The sequence below is a fragment of the Bos javanicus genome, chromosome 3 (genome assembly GCF_032452875.1).
Source record: "Bos javanicus breed banteng chromosome 3, ARS-OSU_banteng_1.0, whole genome shotgun sequence".
NCBI lineage: Eukaryota > Metazoa > Chordata > Mammalia > Artiodactyla > Bovidae > Bos > Bos javanicus.
In genome coordinates this window covers 118,481,190-118,500,929 of record NC_083870.1, presented here as the reverse complement: position 1 = coordinate 118,500,929, position 19,740 = coordinate 118,481,190, and the positions used below count along the sequence as shown (strand labels likewise).

The 19,740-nt window shown below is 60.9% G+C and overlaps 1 protein-coding gene across 8 annotated transcripts in view; it reads left to right on the top strand.

The window, feature by feature from the left end:
• HDAC4 (histone deacetylase 4) overlaps positions 1–19,740 on the top strand; it is a 292,464-nt gene that overhangs the window by 261,516 nt on the left and 11,208 nt on the right. For 7 of the 8 annotated variants that reach the window (XM_061412829.1, XM_061412826.1, XM_061412832.1 and 4 more), the window contains 6 exons: positions 1,078–1,133; positions 2,476–2,563; positions 4,020–4,139; positions 4,789–4,886; positions 13,619–13,737; positions 15,248–15,381. In XM_061412829.1, the coding sequence (XP_061268813.1) occupies positions 1,078–1,133; positions 2,476–2,563; positions 4,020–4,139; positions 4,789–4,886; positions 13,619–13,737; positions 15,248–15,381 (615 nt within the window). The other variant, XM_061412834.1, reaches the window with a different exon arrangement.

Here is a 19,740-nt window from a genome sequence, read left to right as displayed (position 1 = left end):
CCAGGAAGCTCAGATCCCACACTGACCACAGTCTCGTTCTCCCCGATCTGACAGCCCCGCCGGGCTGGTTACACATCCCCTATCTCTCTGTATGGGCGTTAAAGAGATGTCAAGGTTTAATGATGTTGATAAGTTTCACTGCTTTCTCGGGGCGCTGGCATGGAGCTGCCGCTCCCCTGGGAACCTGTGTGCTCCCCCCACCACCACACCCGCCGCCGGTCAGCTGTCAGCTACACGGGAGCGGGCACAGAGCTGTGGGGGTACTGGAGAGGCCCGGGTTGTGGGGTCCTGTCCAGGGACGGGGAGATGGTTGGGTGGTGCCGAGGAGGGGCTTCCACCAAGTGCACACCCAGCCCAGTCTCTGCAGAAGGCTGGGCACACTTCCCATGCCTGGCCAGCATGGTCCATGGCCCTGGGGGCTCCGTTGCAGACCTTGACCACATAGCTTCCTGGGCTTGCAAGACCGGGCGTGCTGGTCTAAACCGTCTTTATTACGGCGGCTGCAGGATGGTTTGCAGATGGTCCTTTTAAAGCATAAGTGATTTCGGGGCCTGGAGGGGGCAACCTGCAGCTCTTCTCCAGCCTTTGCTCACAGGCAATAGTGGTCCTTTTTTTGCACTGCCCAGTCCCCGGGGAGCTGACCCGCAGAGACAGCAGGGAAGCTGACATTATGGCCCAACCAGGGAGCAGCCTAGCCCCGTCAGATTCATTTGCTCCAGCGTTCCCATCCAGTTACTTCCTGCTGGTTATAATCAGAGCAGGGCCACAGGCACCCCTTCCCCTCCTTCCCAGACTCCCCCGCTCAGCAGCCCGCAGCCTGGCCAGCAGACTGTTGCGGATGGAAAGTCAGGAGTGAGCTGACCTTTTGTCTCAGTGATCTGTGATGACAGCAGGCCTCTCACAGAAGGGACCTGGGTGTCTCCGAAGCGCTCACAGGGAGCCCTGGGGCGTCTGCGCCCGGGGGCGGCTGGAAACCATGCAGACTCTGCCTGTGCTCAAGAGCAGTCTGTGATCTTTTTCTCACTGACCTGAAACCAATCTTCTGTCCCTGTCTCTCCCCGCTGGTGTCGTGCCTAGAATGGCTTTGCTGTGGTCCGCCCTCCAGGACACCACGCAGAGGAGAGCACGCCCATGTAAGTGGACACATGGTCGCTCTCGGGCAGGGGACACACGGCTGTCTCACACCCCTCCCGTGTGCCGGGCCAGCAGCATGTGCAGCTGGAGTTGGCTGTGACTCTGGAAAGATGCGGGTTGGGGTGGCAGGGGGCACAGAGGGGAGGCCGAGGGTGCAGAAGTGAGTCCAGAGGCGCCACCTCCTTGTCTAGCCCAGGAACAAGCCCAGGAAAGGGAACATCAGCTGTCCCAGGAGGAGTTCAGGGGGTTCGTCCTTGTTCTAGACCTCGGGTCTGCTCACGTGTGGCCTTCCAGCCGACCTGCTCATGCTCTGGTACCGTGAGGCTCAAGTCGCCAGGCCACGACTACAGTGGTCAGCTGTCCAGCCTGTGTTTCGGGTTGTGGAGCTGGCTGAGGTGGCGGGGGGTGGCATGTGGACTCAGGGTCCATCCCTGTCCAGAAGCCCCCTGCAGGAGTCACAGGACTTGACCCCACAAGTTGTGCCCAAAGTGGACACAGGAAACCCTCAGCAAGTGCCATATGGGGCTTCTACCCAGGGCCTGAGACAGAAGACTCAGGGTTGGGGTCATCAGGAGGAGGCGACGGGCGGAGCCTGGAAGGCTGAGTGCCGGCCTGTCGGCTGGTGAGGCACACACATGCAGACAGAGCCGCAGGGAGAAGCAGGAAGCACGCAGGCAGGGAGCTACCTTGACCCCAGTGGGGCGTCGGGATGCGGCTGCAGGAAGGGCCCTTGCTGTAGAGGGAGCTGTCGTCACCCACGTGCGTCCCTCCCTGGCCCAGGACAGTCTGCATGACCCAGCAGCGGGTGCTGACCGACTGGGTATCTGCTCTGAGGTCACCTTTCTAATCTGAGTCTGGCTTGTCACATATTCTAGACAGTGGGCTCAGGGGGACCCAGATGGAGCCTGGAGGAGTCTCGTCGCTGGAGGCTCTCTTGGGGGTCCAGAGGCCAGCAAGGCAGGAGAGGCTACGGGTGCTTGGTACCCCTTCCAGACAGCCAGCCTGCACCCTCAAAACAAACCCACCTAGGCTTCTCAGCTCCTGTGGCAATTCAAGTTTAGGAGATTTTCATTTTTACTCGACTCACTTTCTTAGCTTGTTTTTCCCGTCCTCTCAAAGCCTCTCTCGAATCATTGTATACATCCTAGAACACAGAAAGATAAGCGGGGAGGGAGTAAAATAGTAACTTCTGTGTTCCGTGGGCCTTCATGCCTCTTGGGAGGCTGGTCAGTGCATGTCCCAGGAGATGTCCTCGGGATTCTCTAGTGTTCTCGTACAAGCTGTGTACAAACTAATCAGAGCCCACATTTTATCTCCGTTTCTCCTGATTCTCCCCTGTAGGGGGTTCTGCTACTTCAACTCCGTAGCCATCGCTGCCAAGCTTCTCCAGCAAAGGCTGAGCGTGAGCAAGACCCTCGTGGTGGACTGGGTGAGTTGGGGGGCCCTGGGGCGCTGCCAGCTTGTCCCTACCCCACCCCCGCTCCAGCAGACAGAGGGAAGGCAGGCTTTCCCACCTCCGCTGACAACTGGATTTGCAGACCCGCACTTTGTGGAAACTCCCTCAAAGATGCAGAAAGTAAAAGCCCAAATCCGAGGAGTGTGACAGCTCCTACCAGCCCGTCCTGCCAGTGACCCTGGTTCTGAAGTGTCCGGAGACAGGCTGGTGGTTGAGGGCAGCAGCTAGAGGGTGGTCTTGCCAAGCCTCGTAGGAGGGTGGGGGGCAGGCGGGGCTCGTGGGCCCTTGGCACTGACGGCGGCCCGGCCAGCTGCCTCTGTCACTCCTGCTTCTGCCGGGTGACCCGGTTTTTTACCGATTTAACCCCCTGCCCCATTTTCCCACATGACGGGCCGCTTCTGACAGTGCCCTGCCTCACAGGGTACAGTCTATGAAAAACGCTGTAGAATAGCTGAATTCCAGAGGTGGGAGGTGGGCACTCAAGGTGTTCACTTTATTATTGTTTTTCAAGCCATAGATGGCAAGGGGAGGGGAGAAAACTCCCTTTGGAGTTTATGATCCATTTCATAGTATTTTTAGTTAAAAAAAAATCAGATACTTCAGGCAGGGTTATCCGTTATGCTGCAGAGTTCCTCCTGGGTTTGGGAAAAGTAAAACCGGAACACAGCCCGGGACACCCCAAGCTCCGGGCGCTGGTGCCGGGGCTGCAGGGCATGGGCTGCTGACCCTGGTCCTCACACGCCCAGTGCCTGCTCCGTTCAGCCCAGGGAGCCCCTCGTCAGCCCCCCGTGGGGAGCAGTCAGAGATGCTGGGGGCGTGAAGCCCCTGCAGAAGGCGGGCGCTCGCCGGCTGCCATCCAGGGCTGCGCCGGAGGCTCTGCTGTGGCCACAGACGGCAGCGGGCGGCACCTGCCCCGCCCTCACCCTCAGGCCTCTGTGGAGTCCGGCTGGTCCCCCGCTTCCAGCTGTCCTTCTGTGTTTTCTCCAATGAGCTCAGACAGCATTCATGCGCAGATTCTCAGCAGTTCCTGGGCTGAAAACCGCGGTTCGTCTGCAGCCCGCAGCTCACGCGCTGGCCGCCAGCCACCCACTCGTGTGGCTTGTCACCCCACTCGGGGCCTGGCACCCCCGCTCTCAGCCCCCAGCGGAGCCGGCTCTGAGCCTGCGCCCCCAAGTGAGCAGCCGTGGGAGCCGCAGGCTGGCAGTAAGGGCGGGCTGCCCAGCTCCCCAGCCTGCCCCTTGCCCCAGGGTTGGCAAGACACTGATCAAATGACCCTGCCCGGAAACAGCAGCCCCCGGGGCAGTGAGACACCCTGCTAACCTGCCGCAGGCCGTGCCCTGAGAGCCCTGAGCCAGGGAGCTTACCCCCGCTGGGCGGGAGGTGCTGGCTCACGGGAGGGCGCCAGCGCTGAGCACCCCCCGCCCCACAGGATGTGCACCACGGGAACGGGACCCAGCAGGCCTTCTACAGCGATCCCCGCGTGCTCTACATCTCCCTGCACCGCTACGACGACGGCAACTTCTTCCCGGGCAGTGGCGCGCCTGACGAGGTGAGCAGGGCTCTGTCCGCGGGCGCAGCCTGGGGGCTGGGGGCACGCCTGTGAGCAGAGGGGGCCCGGCGTGACGGGGGTAAGCCGTCAGCCCAGATCCCTCAGGTGCGCCCATGCGGGCCACGTCTGGTCCATGTGCAGACGACATCCTGGGAACCCTGGTTCTAGCCTGGGTGGGCCAAGGGCTTGGGCCAGTGAGCACGGGTGCCCTCGCCTTCGGGAGAGGCTGCTGCACAGGCACCATGTGTGTCCAGGGCGGCAGCCCTCTCGCCGGTCGAGTGCCCACAGTGGGCTCCCGGGTGACCCCCGAGACTCCAGCGAAGGTCCCTGTTCTGAGCGGAAAGGCCCGACGGTAGGGAATCCCGTCCAAGGAGAAAGACAGGCCCACCCGCCTCGGGGTCTCGTCCTGGAAGGGACGTCAGGGCAGACGGCCAGCTTGCAGCGGTCCCCACAGCCCTTCACGGTGTGGCCCCTCCCTCAGGCAGGGCACAAGGCCCCCACACTCTGCACGTGCGGGGGAACGGGGTTCCTGCCTCTGAAAACGCCCCATCCTGAAAGGCAGCGTGTTGAGGGCGGGTGGGTGGGCGAGGGGCACACCCCAAGGGCCGCCCAGGTCGGGTCATGGCATGCATTTCTCTCCTCCGTGCAGGTGGGCACGGGCGCCGGCGTGGGCTTTAACGTCAACATGGCTTTCACCGGCGGCCTGGACCCCCCCATGGGAGACGCAGAGTACCTCGCAGCCTTCAGGTGAGGGTCCTGGCTTCCGCCCCGTGGGGCACTTAGGGAGCAGTCGGGAACCCCCCACGGGGGCCCAGCTCCTGTGGGCTTCACCGTTCTCCTCTGACCTTCGCCTTCCCTCGTGAGCACGCCCCCTCCATCCCTGGGCAGTGCTGTGTGCTGGCACTGCAGGAACCGGTCTTGCTGTCTCTGCGTTTTGGGGGATGAACCCCAAGGCTTCTCACAGTCTGCTCTTCAGGCCAGAGGTGTCATCCCCAAGACTGTTTGTCACCTTCCGTCTGCAGGGTTCCCGTCTTGTGCGTCTCATGGAAACCAGGACTCCGTCTGGGGTCTCAATAGTAAGAAAGTGAGGGAGGCTGGGGGAAGGTGTCAGAAAGCATGAGGTTAAGGAGAATCGGGTGCTGCAGTCTGAAAAGGCTCCTGATCTCCTAATTCTTCTCTCAAAAAACCTTCTGTGAGATGGTGGGAAACAGAAGTGAACATCCCTCCTCTGCTGACATAAAAATCGGGAGGTGACTCCCTTGGTCACCCCGGTTCCGTTGTGTTAGGCTGGGCTGGGGGAGTCAGGTACAAGGCGATTCTGTAAAGCCGTCTTTGCTCTTGTCATCGAGCCGTGCTTTCTGCTTCGATCTGGGCCACATTGAAGGGACTCCTGGGGCTGGTAGCACTAACCAGCTACCTTCTGGTTAGTAGGAGATTAGTAGGAGGAAACCCCGCCTCCTGTTGCGGTCGGAGCAAGTGGCTGGGGGGCGGGGGGCAGGGAACGGGGGGGGCAGCCCCTGGCAAGTGTGCGTCCAGGGCCCCTCGGAAGGAGGAAAGTTTTCCTCAGTAGCGAAGCCCAACAGACCTTCCGTCTTTGTTTGAGACATGGCCTCTGCATCAGGCTTTGGAGCCCATCAAGTTTCCAAGGGACTTTCCTTCCTTCCTCTTGAGTGCGTGCTCTGGTTGTCCTGCATACGGGCACGTGTGTGTGTGTGTGATGTGCGTGTATCTGTGTGTGTGTGTATGTGATGTGCGTGTATCTGTGTGTGTGTGATGTGCGTGTATCTGTGTGTGTGATGTGTGTGTATCTGTGTGTGTGTGTGATGTGTCTGTATCTGTGTGTGTGATGTGCCTATATCTCTGTGTGTGTGTGTGTGTGGTGTGCCTGTATCTGTGTGTGTGTGATGTGTGTGTATCTGTGTGTGTGTGATGTGCCTGTATCTGTGTGTGTGTGTGTGGTGTGCCTGTATCTCTGTGTGTGTGATGTGCCTATATCTGTGTGTGTGTGTGTGTGTGTGTGTGATGTGCCTGTATCTATGTGTGTGTGTGCGGGTGTGACCCACCTGTATGTGTGTGGGTGTGCATGCGTGTGCACATGGGCATGTGCGTGGAGGCACGCATGGATGTGAGCACGGCTGTGTCCCACCTGCAGCTGAGATCCTAGCGAGGGCCAGGCCATCAGAGCTTGGCTGAGGGCCCTCCCTGCTGCCAGCCTTGGGCTGGGCTCTGGGTGGGGTGGCCGTAGGGGTCACACGACCCGTCACAGCATCTGCCCCCTCATCTGTGCCCCAGCCTCAGGGGCAGCTGTCTGGGTCTAGGGATGCAGAGGCCGGGCCCCAAGGGGGGCTCCGCCGCTGTGAGGCCCTGCCGCCTGCCACTTGGTTCCCACAAATGGTGGGTCAAGCGACGAGGTGCGCAGACAGTGAGAGCAGCCGGTTCAGACAGGACCCCATCGCCTCCTCAGAAGTCCCGCGGGGTCATCACCCAGACACTCTCTCCTCCGATCTCAGTGGCTTAATGCTCTTCTTTCCTCTTCCTCTTGGTAAGATGTAATGCAATCGTGACATTGTCCCCCCCCTTACTTAGGGGAGAAGGACTCCCCCTAAACGGACACCACATCTGAAAACCACTCACGTACATGATTAAACGTCAGCTTCAGGAAATCAGAACTGGCCTTCTCTGTGGAGGCCATCACCGCCCGCCCCAGGACGCCCTCCAGCCCCACCCCGAGAACTGGCCCTCCTCAGGGGCTTCCTGGGGAAGAAAGTGTCTGGACTCAGCCCTGAGAGGCATGAATACAGCCCAGTGACCTCTGATGCCTCAGGGGACCCGGCATGGCTGAATTCTGGTGGAGGCTGTCTTGAAACTAGGGGTTAAAGTGGTAAAAATGGCGGTTCCCTCTTCCTTCAGACCAGGTTCCAACTGAACCGGCCTCCAGGGCTGTCTCGGGGTGCTGGGCACGCTGATGGGGTGGAAAAGCGGGCAGGAGGCGGGTCCTGGGGGTCGCCCCCTCCCCGACCGCCAGCATTACGATGGACCCCTCACCCAGAGTTGCTATTGATGTCCCGTTTTAATCTTCTGCCAAGTGTATACATGGTGATGCCCTATCAAGTGAACTTTTTAAAGCTCAAATAGCCTCTTTGAAAAGGAAAATTGTTTCAGGGTTTTTTTCTTTTATTGATTTTAATGTAAAATAGCACTTTGAAGTTTACAATTTATGGTTCCCTGGGCATCGATCAGAGTGGGGAAGGAGGGTCAGAAGCCGTTTCCCCTCCTCTGCCCGCTCCCTGGGGGCCCGGACGACGCTCGCCCCATGCCTTCCAGGCGGCACCTTCTGCTGAGACCCACGCCTGCCTTGTTGCATTTCAGGAGATCAAGCCCGAGATGAAGAAGAGATAAGAAAATTGCCCCTAATGAAAGCCAGAGGCAGCAGCACTTTCTCCTGGGCCTGAGACTCTGGGAGAAAAGGGGACTTTAATTCAAACCAGCCAGGCCAGCAGCTTTGAAGTCTGCTGAGCAGCGGAGGCCTCCGGGCCAGGAGATCCTGGTGTACTTTTCTTAACCCCTCACTTCCCTGCCGCCTGGCAGCGTGGGGTGCAGGGGCCGGGACTGCTGCTGCCCTCAGAGCACTGTGTGGGGGGAAAGGCCGTGTTAACAAAGGTGCTCAGGGATGGTGGAGCCGGACCATCCCAGAGATGGTGGAGCCAGGACTGCTCATGCTTTCAGAGCCCAGTATGGGGTACAGGCCATGATATAAAGGTGCTCAGGGATGGTGGAGCAGGGACTGCTCCTGCTCTCACAGTGCCCTGTGGGGGGAAAGGCCGTGTTATAAAAGTTATCAGAGATGCTGGTGAAACCGCTTGTTTGCAAGTGGAAGTCTTCCTCTCTGAGGGAGGTCGGCCTCTATTCTGAGAAGCTGAGCAGGTTCATTTCATTTACCCAACCTTTGAAGCCCTGCAGGAAGGTTGAGGGGCTTTTGTTTCTTCCATGTTTTTTTAAAAAAAAAAAAAACACTGGTTGGTTGTTGTTGAGCTAAACTATACATAAAATTTGACCCTCTGAAACACGTGCGAACATCTAGTTCGGGGCGCTGGCTGCGTTCACAATAGTGTGTCTGCTCCGGGGAGACTGTCCCTGAGGGCCTAGCCCCTGGGGGCCATGAACACACCCACCTGGACCCCTCTAGCAGCCACTGTAGCTCTTCAGGGGCGTCCAGGTCTTCTCGGCAGAGCGTTTATCCGAGGACATTTCTACTGCAATGATCTTAGAAGCAGAAGATAGAAGTAAAACCTCGGAGTTGAGCGATGCCGTGTTTAGCCCGCGGTCACTGCACCTGTGTACAGGTCGGGGGTGCACGTGCCTGTCCTCGTGGGTGGCAGGGCCCCGGGTGAGATGGGCCTGTGCCGATGGCGTGCGGCGTCCTCCTGCCCTCGGGTGGGGGCCTCGTGGTGTCGGGGCGGGGGACGCTCCCATGGCTGGTCGTGGAGCCTTCAAGCACAAGGCTTCCTGGGGGCCCCTGACAGGCGGGGCCCGGGCCGCAGGGCCAGGAAGGGGGCGAGAATACATTGGGGTCTGGAGTGGCGAGGTGCCCACCCGCTGCCCAGGAGCCTGCCGGGGGTGGGGAGGAAAGACGTCCACACCTTGGCAGATGGAGGTTGGCGAGCAGAGAGCTAAGAGGCCAAGCCTCGGGGATGCGACTCCGGTGGGGGGCAGGGTGGGGCAGGCCTGTGTGGGGAGGCGGCAGCAGGGGCGGCCTTCAGTGGCTTTCAGCCTGGCTGAGGCCACGGCGTCACTGCTGGGGGGCCCGGCCCGGCAGTCACATTCCCGTCATCACTGTCTTCCTTCACATCCCGACTCTCAGCAGAGCTTGGGTACTTGATGAGCAGGTGCTGGGCCCCTGGCCTGCAGTCCCAGTGGAGAGGGTGGGGTTTCAAGAGGATGTGGGCCCCCATAGCAGGGGCTCAGAAGCCAGGCTCCCAAAGCAGGGGGACTCAGAGGCTGGGACCCCCAGGGCAGGGACTCAGAGGCCAGGCCCCCCTAGGCAGGTGTACAGAGATTCCAGATCCCAAAGGGCACATACCTCCCCTTGCAGAGCATAAACGAAAGGAAGTTTTCGATGATCAAAATGCCATCACTGAAATGGTGCTGTCGGGCTCCCAGCAGCAACCTTTGTAAAACCGGGTCTGGACTCAGGGCTCGGCCACAGTCAGTGTCCTCTGCCTGGCGCCTCCAGCCAGTGAGCGCCCTCCTGGCGGGAGACGTGAACTGTGGAACCAGCCAGAAACACAGGGGTGAGCATGAGCAAGGAAGCCTGTGGGGCGAAGGCTCCGGGGGCCGCATGCGAGGGGTGTTTAGGGCCAGCTTGCGTGGACAGTGCCCCAGGGCATCGGAGGGGCAGAAGCAAGCCAGGGGCAGCGTAGCAGACAGAACCTTGGTTCCAGCCAAGGCCCTGGAACCAGTGGGCACAGCCCCCAAACACGGCACCGCAGCCCACTGGCCACCAGGTCATGTGCCCCCAGCTGGCGTTGACCGCCAGTCTGGCGGATTTGTGCGGGCCCCAGTTGGGTGGTGTATTGAGAAGTCATTTCTTCTTTAGAAGTTGGAGCCAGCTGTTGGAGCTAGCTCGTGCATTTAGATTTCACTGTGGGTTGGGAGTTGGCATGTTGGCACGGCAGAGTCTGGCCGTGTGAGGTTACAGTGCAGCTGATAAGACATGATTTTGGGAGCTGCAGGGGCCCCGTAGCTCCCCGGGCACTGCCGCCTTCATGGAGCAGCCAGGCTGGCCCAAGCAGAACAGGCCGGTCAGCGACGTCCACCCTGTTGTCTGGCCTGCCGAGCCCTGGCACCTGGCCTGGCTTTTCCCCATGGAAACCCGGCTGCAGGTGTGAACTTTCCAGCGAGCAAAGGATGGAGGGATGGGCAGAGCGCGTGTCCAGGGCAGAGGCGCCCGGCCGGGTCCTAGGCGTCACGGGCCAGGAGCTCAGCTGCGCAGGTACTTTGCGCGTTTGCACCCCACCCCACAGGGCGCGGAGGCCCCGGGACCTCCGCTGCTCATCCCTGTCGCCATCTCCCCCACCCCCCGCTTTCCCACGTCCAGAGCTGCACCTGGCCTCCTCCTCTCTCAGGGTCTCCTCCCTGAAAGCGGACGATTGGTGGTCTGCTGCCCTGGGAGGCTCCTGGCCCTCAACGCTGTCCTCCTCGGTTTTCCCACTGAAGGTCGCCAAGGACCCCCTAGACCCATTCGCCTTAGAGCAGCAGTTTGAGGGAAGGCCTTCAGCGGATATTTAGATCTTATTATTTTCAGACTAAACTGCTCATTAAAACTTCATCCTAGAAATAAAATGTCAGGCAGTTTCCCATTTTCTTTGCAGCAGCTGTTAACCAGTCACAGGCTGGCAGCTTGCTTCTGGCACGAGGGTCCCGGGCAGGGTGATGCTGGGAGGTCCAGAAGGCAGGCTGGTAGACAGTCAGTAGTGACGCGTCCAGCCTTCTCCTACCCACGAGGAAGCCAAGTCCTGTCAAGGGAAGACGACGTTTCTCGGGGCTTAGGGCACACTAAAAATGTGTGCTGCACACCCACTCAGCACACGCCGGGCAAACAGCACCATTTCAGATTTTCTTACTGTAGCAAGCATTCGGGATTACAGCGTCAACCATCCCAGTCAGGAAGAGGAAAGGAAGGTGTGCGCACGGACATCCGCTTTCCCAGGTGCTCAGACTCCCGCCTGGACTGTGCACCAGCCCCCCTCCCCAGACCTGTCACACACGCATGCACACACCACACACCCACACGCCAACATGAGGGATCAGCCGTGCTTTACAACTTGTTATGACTGGCTTTGGGGCGAAGCCACACACCAAGCACAGACGCCAGGGACCCTCTCGGTATTCACCTCCTTTAATGATGATTTTCACAGGGCTGTTTTTTTTTAATTTTGTGGGGGGATTAGAAATGAAATCGCTCCGCGATACTTCAAAGCAGAGCAGCAGAGCGCCCACATGCACTTGCTTCAAAACGTCTGCCGGAGCTCTATGAATGAGCCGGCGTCTGCTTGGAACGTCTGTGGTTTTCATTGAAACACCGTGCCGGCTTTAAAATCCCTACCAAGATTGCGGCCGAAGCCGGTCTCCCGCCCAAAGACAAAGTTTATGTGACAAGAACTTCATTAAAAATAATTGAAAACCAGCCTCGCTGGAATGATGAGGGCTCGTGCAGAGGGCCCCGCCGGGTGCTCGCAGTGGGGAACGGTGGCCTGTGCGTTTGTGGGCACAGACACAGCTGCCGGGCGTGGAGGGAGAGCAGACGGCTTTTCCTGGATCCCAAGGCGGCCCCCCCACCACCATCCTGGACCAGGAATTTCCACACAAGCCCCAGGGCCTGCTCTGATGCCTGTGCTGTGTTTAGAAGACCGCGCTCGCAGACTTCCCTGGCGTCCAGCAGTTGAGGCTCTGCGCTTCAGCGCAGGGGACACAGGTCCGACCCTTCGTTGGGAAACTAAGATCCCGCATGCCGTGCGGTGCAGCCAGAAAAAGAGGCCATGCTCTCTACATTGCGTCTCCAGTTCCTGTGAGCTCTCGTCCCACTGGCACCGAGAAGCGTTCAGAGCGGGGGCTGGCATCATGCATGGAGCAACTTCAGCAGAGTCGGAATGGCAGGAGTCTGGGGCAGGGTTGGTGGACGGCAGCCCAGGGACCAGGTCCCACCTTGTGTTTTTTTAAGTCAAGTGGCCCAAAGATGGAAGTGTCTGCTCCCTGGCCCTCGGCAGGAATGCTCTCAGCCCCTGATCTGATCCACATGCAGCGTTGCTGGGCTGTGAGGGGTGGCCCCCAAGGCCCAGAGCCTGAGTCCTTGAGAGCATTTCCATCAGCTCCGCAGAGGCTGTTCAGGAGGAAACTGAACTGGACCCAGCCTCAGAGGAAAGAATAGAAGCTGCCAGCTGCTGAAAGGCCCACCTGGCCTGTGACTCCCTGGTTCCAGAAGGGGATTTCCTGGTGGACAAAGGGCCAGGGGTGAAGTTGGTGAGTCTTGGTGGTAGATGCTCCCAGCACCTGACCCGTCACAGGTGGATGTCCTCTGGGAAGCCCCCTGGGCCATGCATGGTCGCAGGAGTCTGGCCGGGCCTCCTGGCTCCTCACCACGGTTCCTGCAGAGCAGGGGCCGGGTCTTCACCTGTGTGGCTCTCCGGGGTTCTCGGCCCTCCCCAACCTGAAATCAGAGGGACCTCTCAACAGGACCACAAACCAGGATAGTTCCTAGATGGAGAAGTATTTAACACTGAGCATTCTGTTTCTTATGGACATGAGTTTGGGTAAACTCCAGGGGTTGGTGATGGACAGGGAGGCCTGGGATGCTGCAGTCCATGGGGTCGCAAAGAGTCAGACACGACTGAGCAACTGAACTGAATTGAACTGATTCTGTTTCTTTGGCCAAAGTTGTCATCTTCCAGAGTTGACTTTGCTGTCATAAACGGTGATTTTATGTCATCCTGATGAGAGCCTGTGGGATTACAGGGGGGTGCCCTGTACCTATGGTCCTCCCTGTGACCCGGCCTGTGGCCATGGTGTTCCCTGGGGCCTGCCCCGTGCCCATGGTCCTCCCTAGGCCTTCCCTGTGCCCATGGTGCTCCCTGGGGCCCGCCCTGTGCCCATGGTGCTCCCTGCGGCCCGCCCCATGCCTGTGGCGCTCCCTGGGCCTTCTCTGTGCCCGTGGTGCTCCCTGGGGCCCGCCCCGTGCCCGTGGTGCTCCCTGGGGCCCGCCCCATGCCTGTGGCGCTCCCTGGGGCCCACCCCGTGCCCGTGGTGCTCCCTGGAGCCCAGCCTGTGAGGGGCGGTGACCATTGGTCACGCCCAGCACACTGAGCCCCTCGTGCAATCTTCTGAAGACCTGGCAGGGGCAGGAGTATATCTCAGAGGTGAGGAGCCGGGCAGGAGGAAGACAGAAAGTCAAGGGGGACATTCCAGGCCTATGAGGCTGGCTCTGGGTCAGACGCTGGACTAGATGGACGGGAGTCTTCCTGGTCTCAGCAGGAACTGAGATTTCCAGGCTGAGCCATACACTCAGGCTGAGAGCTCCTGAGGCAGTTGTGTTAACAGGAGCTTCCCCCCACTTTTCTTGCCTTGTGTCCTGAACGTAACTTAGCGCCTGACCTCCTCAGCGTCTGTTTATACTACTAACCAGTTGGTTCTCTTAAACTGGGGCATCAGTTGTCCCTTTAGGGATCCTAAGTGTTGAATTTCTTTCTAATTAGCCTTACACGTCCCTCCGGCACCCGAGCAGCGGGTCATTTGGTCCGTCGCAGCTGACGGCATAGCCTTGGGCTGTGGTCGTCGAAGGCCAGGGTGGGGGCTCCGGGACGCCCTCACCAGCTCGGCTGCCCGGCCCCGGGTCCCCAGTGCTGGGCGGTGCCCCGGAAGCCCCAGCAGCCAGTGACAGTGGCCATCCTGGGCTGACGCGGCGTCTCCCCCTCTGCCCCGTGCAGGACCGTGGTCATGCCGATCGCCAGCGAGTTCGCCCCGGACGTGGTGCTGGTGTCCTCGGGCTTCGACGCCGTGGAGGGCCACCCCACGCCCCTCGGAGGCTACAACCTCTCCGCCAAGTGTAAGTCAGGTTTGCGGGTGGCCGGGTGTCAGATGCGCGGTGTGCACACCAGGCTTCCCCTCCAGTGGCCGTGGAAGGAGACTCCACCCCAAAACTCCAAAGACATCTTACTGAAACCACGACACCGGCTCCCCGGAGAGCACGAGGCCGGCGGCAGGCGTGCAGCCAGAAGGCCAGCAAGCCTGGGGCCTGCCCTCTGCTGCTGTCAGCTGGGGCCGGGTCCCCCTCCTCCTGAGGGCTGTCATCCCACGCGGGGCCTGTGGGGGGGCCGGCCCTAAACGCTGTGAAGACATAAAGAGCCGAGAGCAGGCTCACTGTAGTCAGGGGAGGAAAGACATGTGCGTCCTCCGTCTCAGCAACTCAGGCAGGTGACAGCGCCCCCACCCCAGCGCCGGCCCCAGAAAGGCCTGGACGCCCCAACCCTGACCAGCGACCTGGGGGTTGCAGTGGTCTGGGTGCCTGGGGTTCCGGGGGGACAGGGGAGCCTGTCCCCTGCACCCATGTGGGGAGAGCATGGTGCAGCAAAGAGGAAGCCCAGCAACAGAGCACAGCCTCGCAGAGTCCACCTGCCCAGCCGGGGGCCGAGAGGCTGAGTCCCTGACAGGCAGGGCACCAGTGCCCTCCACGCCCAGCCTGGGGGCCCACGCCCTGAGTGCTTCCTGGGGTCCTTGCAGTCGCCTCCAAGCCAGCGTCACTGTCGCCATTGGAAACGAAACTGAGGCTGGGGGGCCCCAGGGCCTCGCCGGCACCCGCAGCTGCCCGGGGGCAGAGTCCAGCCTCGGGCCCGCTCTGCTGAGCACCAGCCTCTGCGGACAGATGGGGTCAGGCGGCCTGGCTCCCCGAGGAGGGTCATTCTCATTCTCCGTGGGGAGGGTGTTGGGCTGCACTGCAGGGACCGTGGCTGCTGCAGAAAGCCAGATGGGGATGCAGGAGGGCCCTGGAGGGGCACAGTGGTGACATGCACAGTGACAGGGCGCAGGGCCCTGGCGGTGACACACGCGTGGGTGTGTTGGCACACCTGTGCCCGGCACTTCGGCCGACTGGAACGCCCTGGGCCCTGGGACGGATGTGGCCAGGCCCCAGCAGCTGCCCTGCCCGCCGCCCTGCTGCCTCCCGGCTTCTGTGGTCCCGCAAGCGAGATGGGGGCTCCCCCGGGGCTCCTCCCCGCCCCCGAACGAGATGATTTGCAACATTATAAAATCAAAGCCCCGAAACCATAATTCCTACTCCCACAGAGATCAAAAAGAATCCCAAGCCGAAATCCTCCAGTGGATTTATCACAGGCCAGCCTGGCTTCCATTAGGTGTCTCACTCGGAGTGCCGGCCTCGGGGCCTCGGTTCCCAAGCCGAAATCCTCCAGTGGATTTATCACAGGCCAGCCTGGCTTCCATTAGGTGTCTCACTCGGAGTGCCGGCCTCGGGGCCTCGGTAAGGCACTGCAGCGCCCCAGACGCTTTGGTCCGCTGCCAGGCGCCTCGCCCGCCACTTGCCTCTCCCGTGTCCCCCGCAGGTTTCGGGTACCTGACAAAGCAGCTGATGGGCCTGGCCGGCGGCCGGGTTGTCCTGGCGCTGGAGGGGGGCCACGATCTCACAGCCATCTGCGACGCCTCAGAAGCCTGCGTCTCTGCCCTGCTGGGGAATGAGGTAGGAGGGCCCCGCCCTGCCCCGCTGTCTCGCGGCCTGCGCATCTGCCAGTCACATCCAAGAGGAGGCTTGCCCACCCAACAGGACTGTCTGGTTGTGGCCGGAAGTGGGTGGACAAAGGGACAGTTAGAAGCCGTGTCTCCTGAGCAGACGGCTCAGCATCTGTCTTTTAAAGGCACTCGCCTTGATGTAGGGCTCACACAGGAACGCCTTTACCTGGTTACCTCCTCGTGGATGGTCGGTTCTCTGGGACGTCCTGAAGCAGGTCCTGGGGGAGGTGTCAGCACGCCATCTTGGGGGCTGGGGCATGGGCCCGGGTCCCTGTGGCTCTCCTGCTGCTCTGACTCTCAGGCGATGCCCAGGACTGGGTTCAGCAGCCCGGCCTAACAGCCGGGCTCAGAGGGAACTTCACAGGGTTCCATGGAGGGAGGCCCACTGGGAGAGAGTTTTCCAGGCTAAAATGCCATCGGCCTGGGATGCCCACGCCCACTGGCACTCCTGGTGGACAGAGCCACCCGGCTGCCGGGGGGGAGGACGGGGGTGGGGATACTGCCTGGGTCGGTTCTGAGAATCTGAAGTTCATGACAGAAACCCACTCTGTAGCTTCCACCTTGGATTTTGGAACCGTGCTCTTCCTGAAGCTTTAAATGCATCCACGGCCTTGGACACGAGGCCGCATCCCAGTCTCCTGACCCCATCAGGGAAGCGTGGGTGGTTCCCACACCCACCACATGGCTTTCTCTGGCTGCTTTTCCCATGGCATTGCCGTGAGGGGCCAAGGAAAGAGCCGCTGGTGTATGGTAGCACTGGCCAAGTGGCTCGGGTCGCCAGCCGGCCCACAGCGGAGCAAGGCCCACAGTCCACACTCCCCAGACACAGAGGGTCTCGTGGGGGCCTTAGGGAGGTGCAGGCCCATGCAGGAACGCCTGGAGGCTGCTCCCCTCCCCAGGGCCCGTCAGATGAAACGGGGCTTCTCCACGTTCGCAGAGTGCGTGGACCCTCTCTCAGTAGGGTCAGGGTTACCTGGTGCCCTGTGGGGGTGCCTGAGCCCGCCCCTGGACCGGTGTGTCCTTCCTGGAGTAGCAGCTCCCAATGGCCAGGCCCAGGGGCTCACGGGGGGGATCTAAGACTCCAGGCATGGAGGGAAAGAGGCAGAACTGCAGGGCGGCTCCCTGTAAGGCCTGCCTGCGATGCTCCTTAGCCCAGGCTTGTGCTCCACGACCTGGGCTTGTGCTCCCTGAATCGGGTGCGTGCTTCCTGGCCCAGACTTGTGCTCCTTGAATCAGACACCTGCTCCCTGGCCCGGATCAGGTGCGTGCTCCCTGAATCAGGCGCATGCTCCCTGGCCCAGGCTTGTGCTCCCTGAATCAGATGCCTGCTCCCTGGCTGGGGCACGTGCTCCCTGGCCTGGGCTTGTGCTCCCTGGCCCGGGCTTGTGCTCCCTGGCTGTCTGCTGGGACAGGCCGCTGGCTGGCAACAGGGGTGGAGGTGGTAAGCTTGGGTGGGCAGGCACCTGGGAGGGCTGTGTTTTCTCCTGTCAACCTCTGCGTGTCCTAGATGGTGTCCATTGTAACCTGAGTCACACCTGGGTCCGGGGGCCTGCTGGAATCTCCGCTCTCTGGTCAGCTTGTTAGCAACACGTGTGAATGTTCTCTGGCAAACACCCACCTGCTTTTGCTTTCCAAAGTGTGCAGGAGTCTTCACCTTTCCTCTCTTCCCATAAAGCGATCTCCTCACCCCTTTTACTAGAAGGCAGCTGATTTCTATATTCAAGCCATCTTGAGGGCTTTTGATTCTGAGAGCCAGCTATTTTAAAATAGCGGTAGAGAACTCGGCTTTCAGCTCAGCTGCTCGCGCTCTTCTGACAAAGTATTCCTTTGGTGAAACACATCAAAAAACAGGAAGCCCTAGTTTTATCGAGGTCTCTTAAAAATCTTTTTAATGCCAGAAAGTTGGAGGGAGCCTCACCCCTCGGCCTTTGATGAGGCTGATGCCAGGCGCAGGGACGGCTCGCTCCAGGGTGGGGGAAGCCGACTGTGCACGGCCGGTGTTGGGGGCGCCCGCCCATGGGGGTCAGCAGAGGGGCACGCGCGGGGCTGGGCCTGGAGGGCCTGCCGCGCCACAACAGCCATCGTACCAACTACTGAACTGAAGTTGTGTGAATTGACTATTGAACACGAAGCCGTCGTATTGACTAGCTTCAGCTTCAGGCCATCTGCAGCCCTTGGGGACGATGACAGTGAGATGTCATTACGGGAGCTGGGTGGGGAGTGTGCCAAGGACCTGCAGCCCAGGGCAGGGCCCCGGGCAGGTGGGGAGTCGCTTCCCCTCTCACAGGTCGCCCCCAAGGGGAGGCTCCTTTGGGGCCCATTTTCTATTTAGCCGTGCGGTTTCTGGAGGGTCACATGGCACCGGCTCATTGATCCCAAGTCCAAGACCCCGGGCAGGAGGTGGTGGGGGATCAGGTGGCCGGCAGCCGTGGCAGTGTCCATCCCTTGTCCTGCTGCACTGCCTCACCAGGCCGCAGAGTGGGGCGGCCCCGGGGGGTTAGAAGCAGCGGGTGGACGCAGGAGACGCAGGGCTGAGCGAGCCCGCTGTCAGCTTCCAGCCCGCCAGCTGGGGTTCACCTGTGCTCACCTCACCGAAGCGCCCACACGCAGGCTGTGAGGATGGAGCAGCCTGTCCCCCAGTCATGTTTCCAGGACACGGCTTGTGCTGGGTCGGGGAGGTGGGCCACGAGTCTGAGTTGTGCCCCAGCGGGCCCGTCAGCTCCCCACCTTCCCCCGGAGAAGTGGCCCTGCACCCTCTGCCGGCAAGAGGGGACCCGCCCCGGAGCTCCTGGGCCTCCTGCTGCGGGGAGATGAGGACCAGAACCCACCTCGGGGGCCCCAGGAGCATCCCGCCACCCTGGGCGTATGCCCTCCGCTGTCTTGTCAGTGGAGGCTGTCTTCTAACCTTTGTCTGAAGGAGTTGCGGTTTTTTGGTGCCATGTGGTTCATTTTCACTAGTGTTTAAAAACTGTTGCAAACCAGGAATGTCCTCCAAGCCTCTGCGCCTCACTAGGAGGCTCAGGAAACGCCATGTGGCCGGCCCCTGATAGTCACTGAGTCCGGCCCTGTCGCCAGATCCAGTCCACGCGCTGAGGCCGCAGAGCCTGAGCAGACAGACGTGCAGGCCCTCCTGCGGGGGAGGGGACCCCACCCACCGCCCAGCCCCGCAAGGACCCCGAGGAGGGGATGTCCCGGGAGGGCTCAGCACCAGCCCTGGCAGGAGCGTGCTTCCCTGAGGCCCCCAGAGGAGCTCGGCCAGCAGGTGGGAACCGCAGTCACAAGTGACTGCAGGCGGCCCGGCCCCTCCCCGGGGGAGCCAGCAGGGAGGCTGGGGCTGGGCCTGAGGGCAGAGGACTCGGGAGAGGAGGCCGACCAGAAACCGATCTCTGGAAGAGGTCCTGGAGAGGCCAAGAGAGAAGGGAAGATGCAGGAGAGCAGGCTGGGGCGGCCCCCGGGCCCCCGTGGCTCTGAGTACTACAGGGCCCTCTGCCCAGAGGATCCTCGAGATGGGGAGGGGGGATCGCAGAGCCAGCCTTCAGGCAGGGGGTGTGGTCGGCTGGAGAGCCCCCGGGGACGTTGTCTGTCTCCTTGGGAAGAACGTGGGGGCCGGGGCACCTGCCGGGGTGGCCAGGCGTCTGAACCCGGGCACGGCCGTGAGCGTCAGGTCCGTCACAGGCTGGGGGCAGCTTCTGGATGGTGGGACAGGGCGTGAGCCCCTGAGCATGGGCTGGGGGCTCCGTCATCTCTCGTGTTCTCTGCGGGCCCAGAGATGCCCACCAAAGTGCAGTTTCGTTTTCTGGAAAACACACGCTGTGACTTGGGTTCAGCCAGGATTTCGTAAGGACCATTTTCTTTGGTGCTGTAACCTCTCTGGTTTCTGCTCACTCAGGGTGTGGTGTGAGCTCTTGTAAACTGCAGAGTAGCAAGCCACACCGATACCCACAACCAGGCACTCTGCACAAGGGTTTTCTTGCGCACTTTCCCCGAGGCTGGCTTTTTAAAGTCCGAGCCTCCTTTCTGATTCGGTTGTGACGTGGAATACACGCGAGGTGAACGTGCCCCAGGGTGGCCAGGGGCTCCTGTCTATCACTCGGACTTGGCGTTACCCACAGCCAGCCCTCTGTTCTCTTCCAAGTGAAAGTGAAGTCGCTCAGCCGTGTCTTGACACTTTGTGACGCTGTGGACTGTAGTCCACCAGGCTCCTCCATCCATGGGATTCTCCAGACAAGAATACTGGAGTAGATTGCCATTTCCTTCTCCAGGGGATCTTCCTGATCCAGGCACTGAACCCTGGTCTCCTGCATTGTAG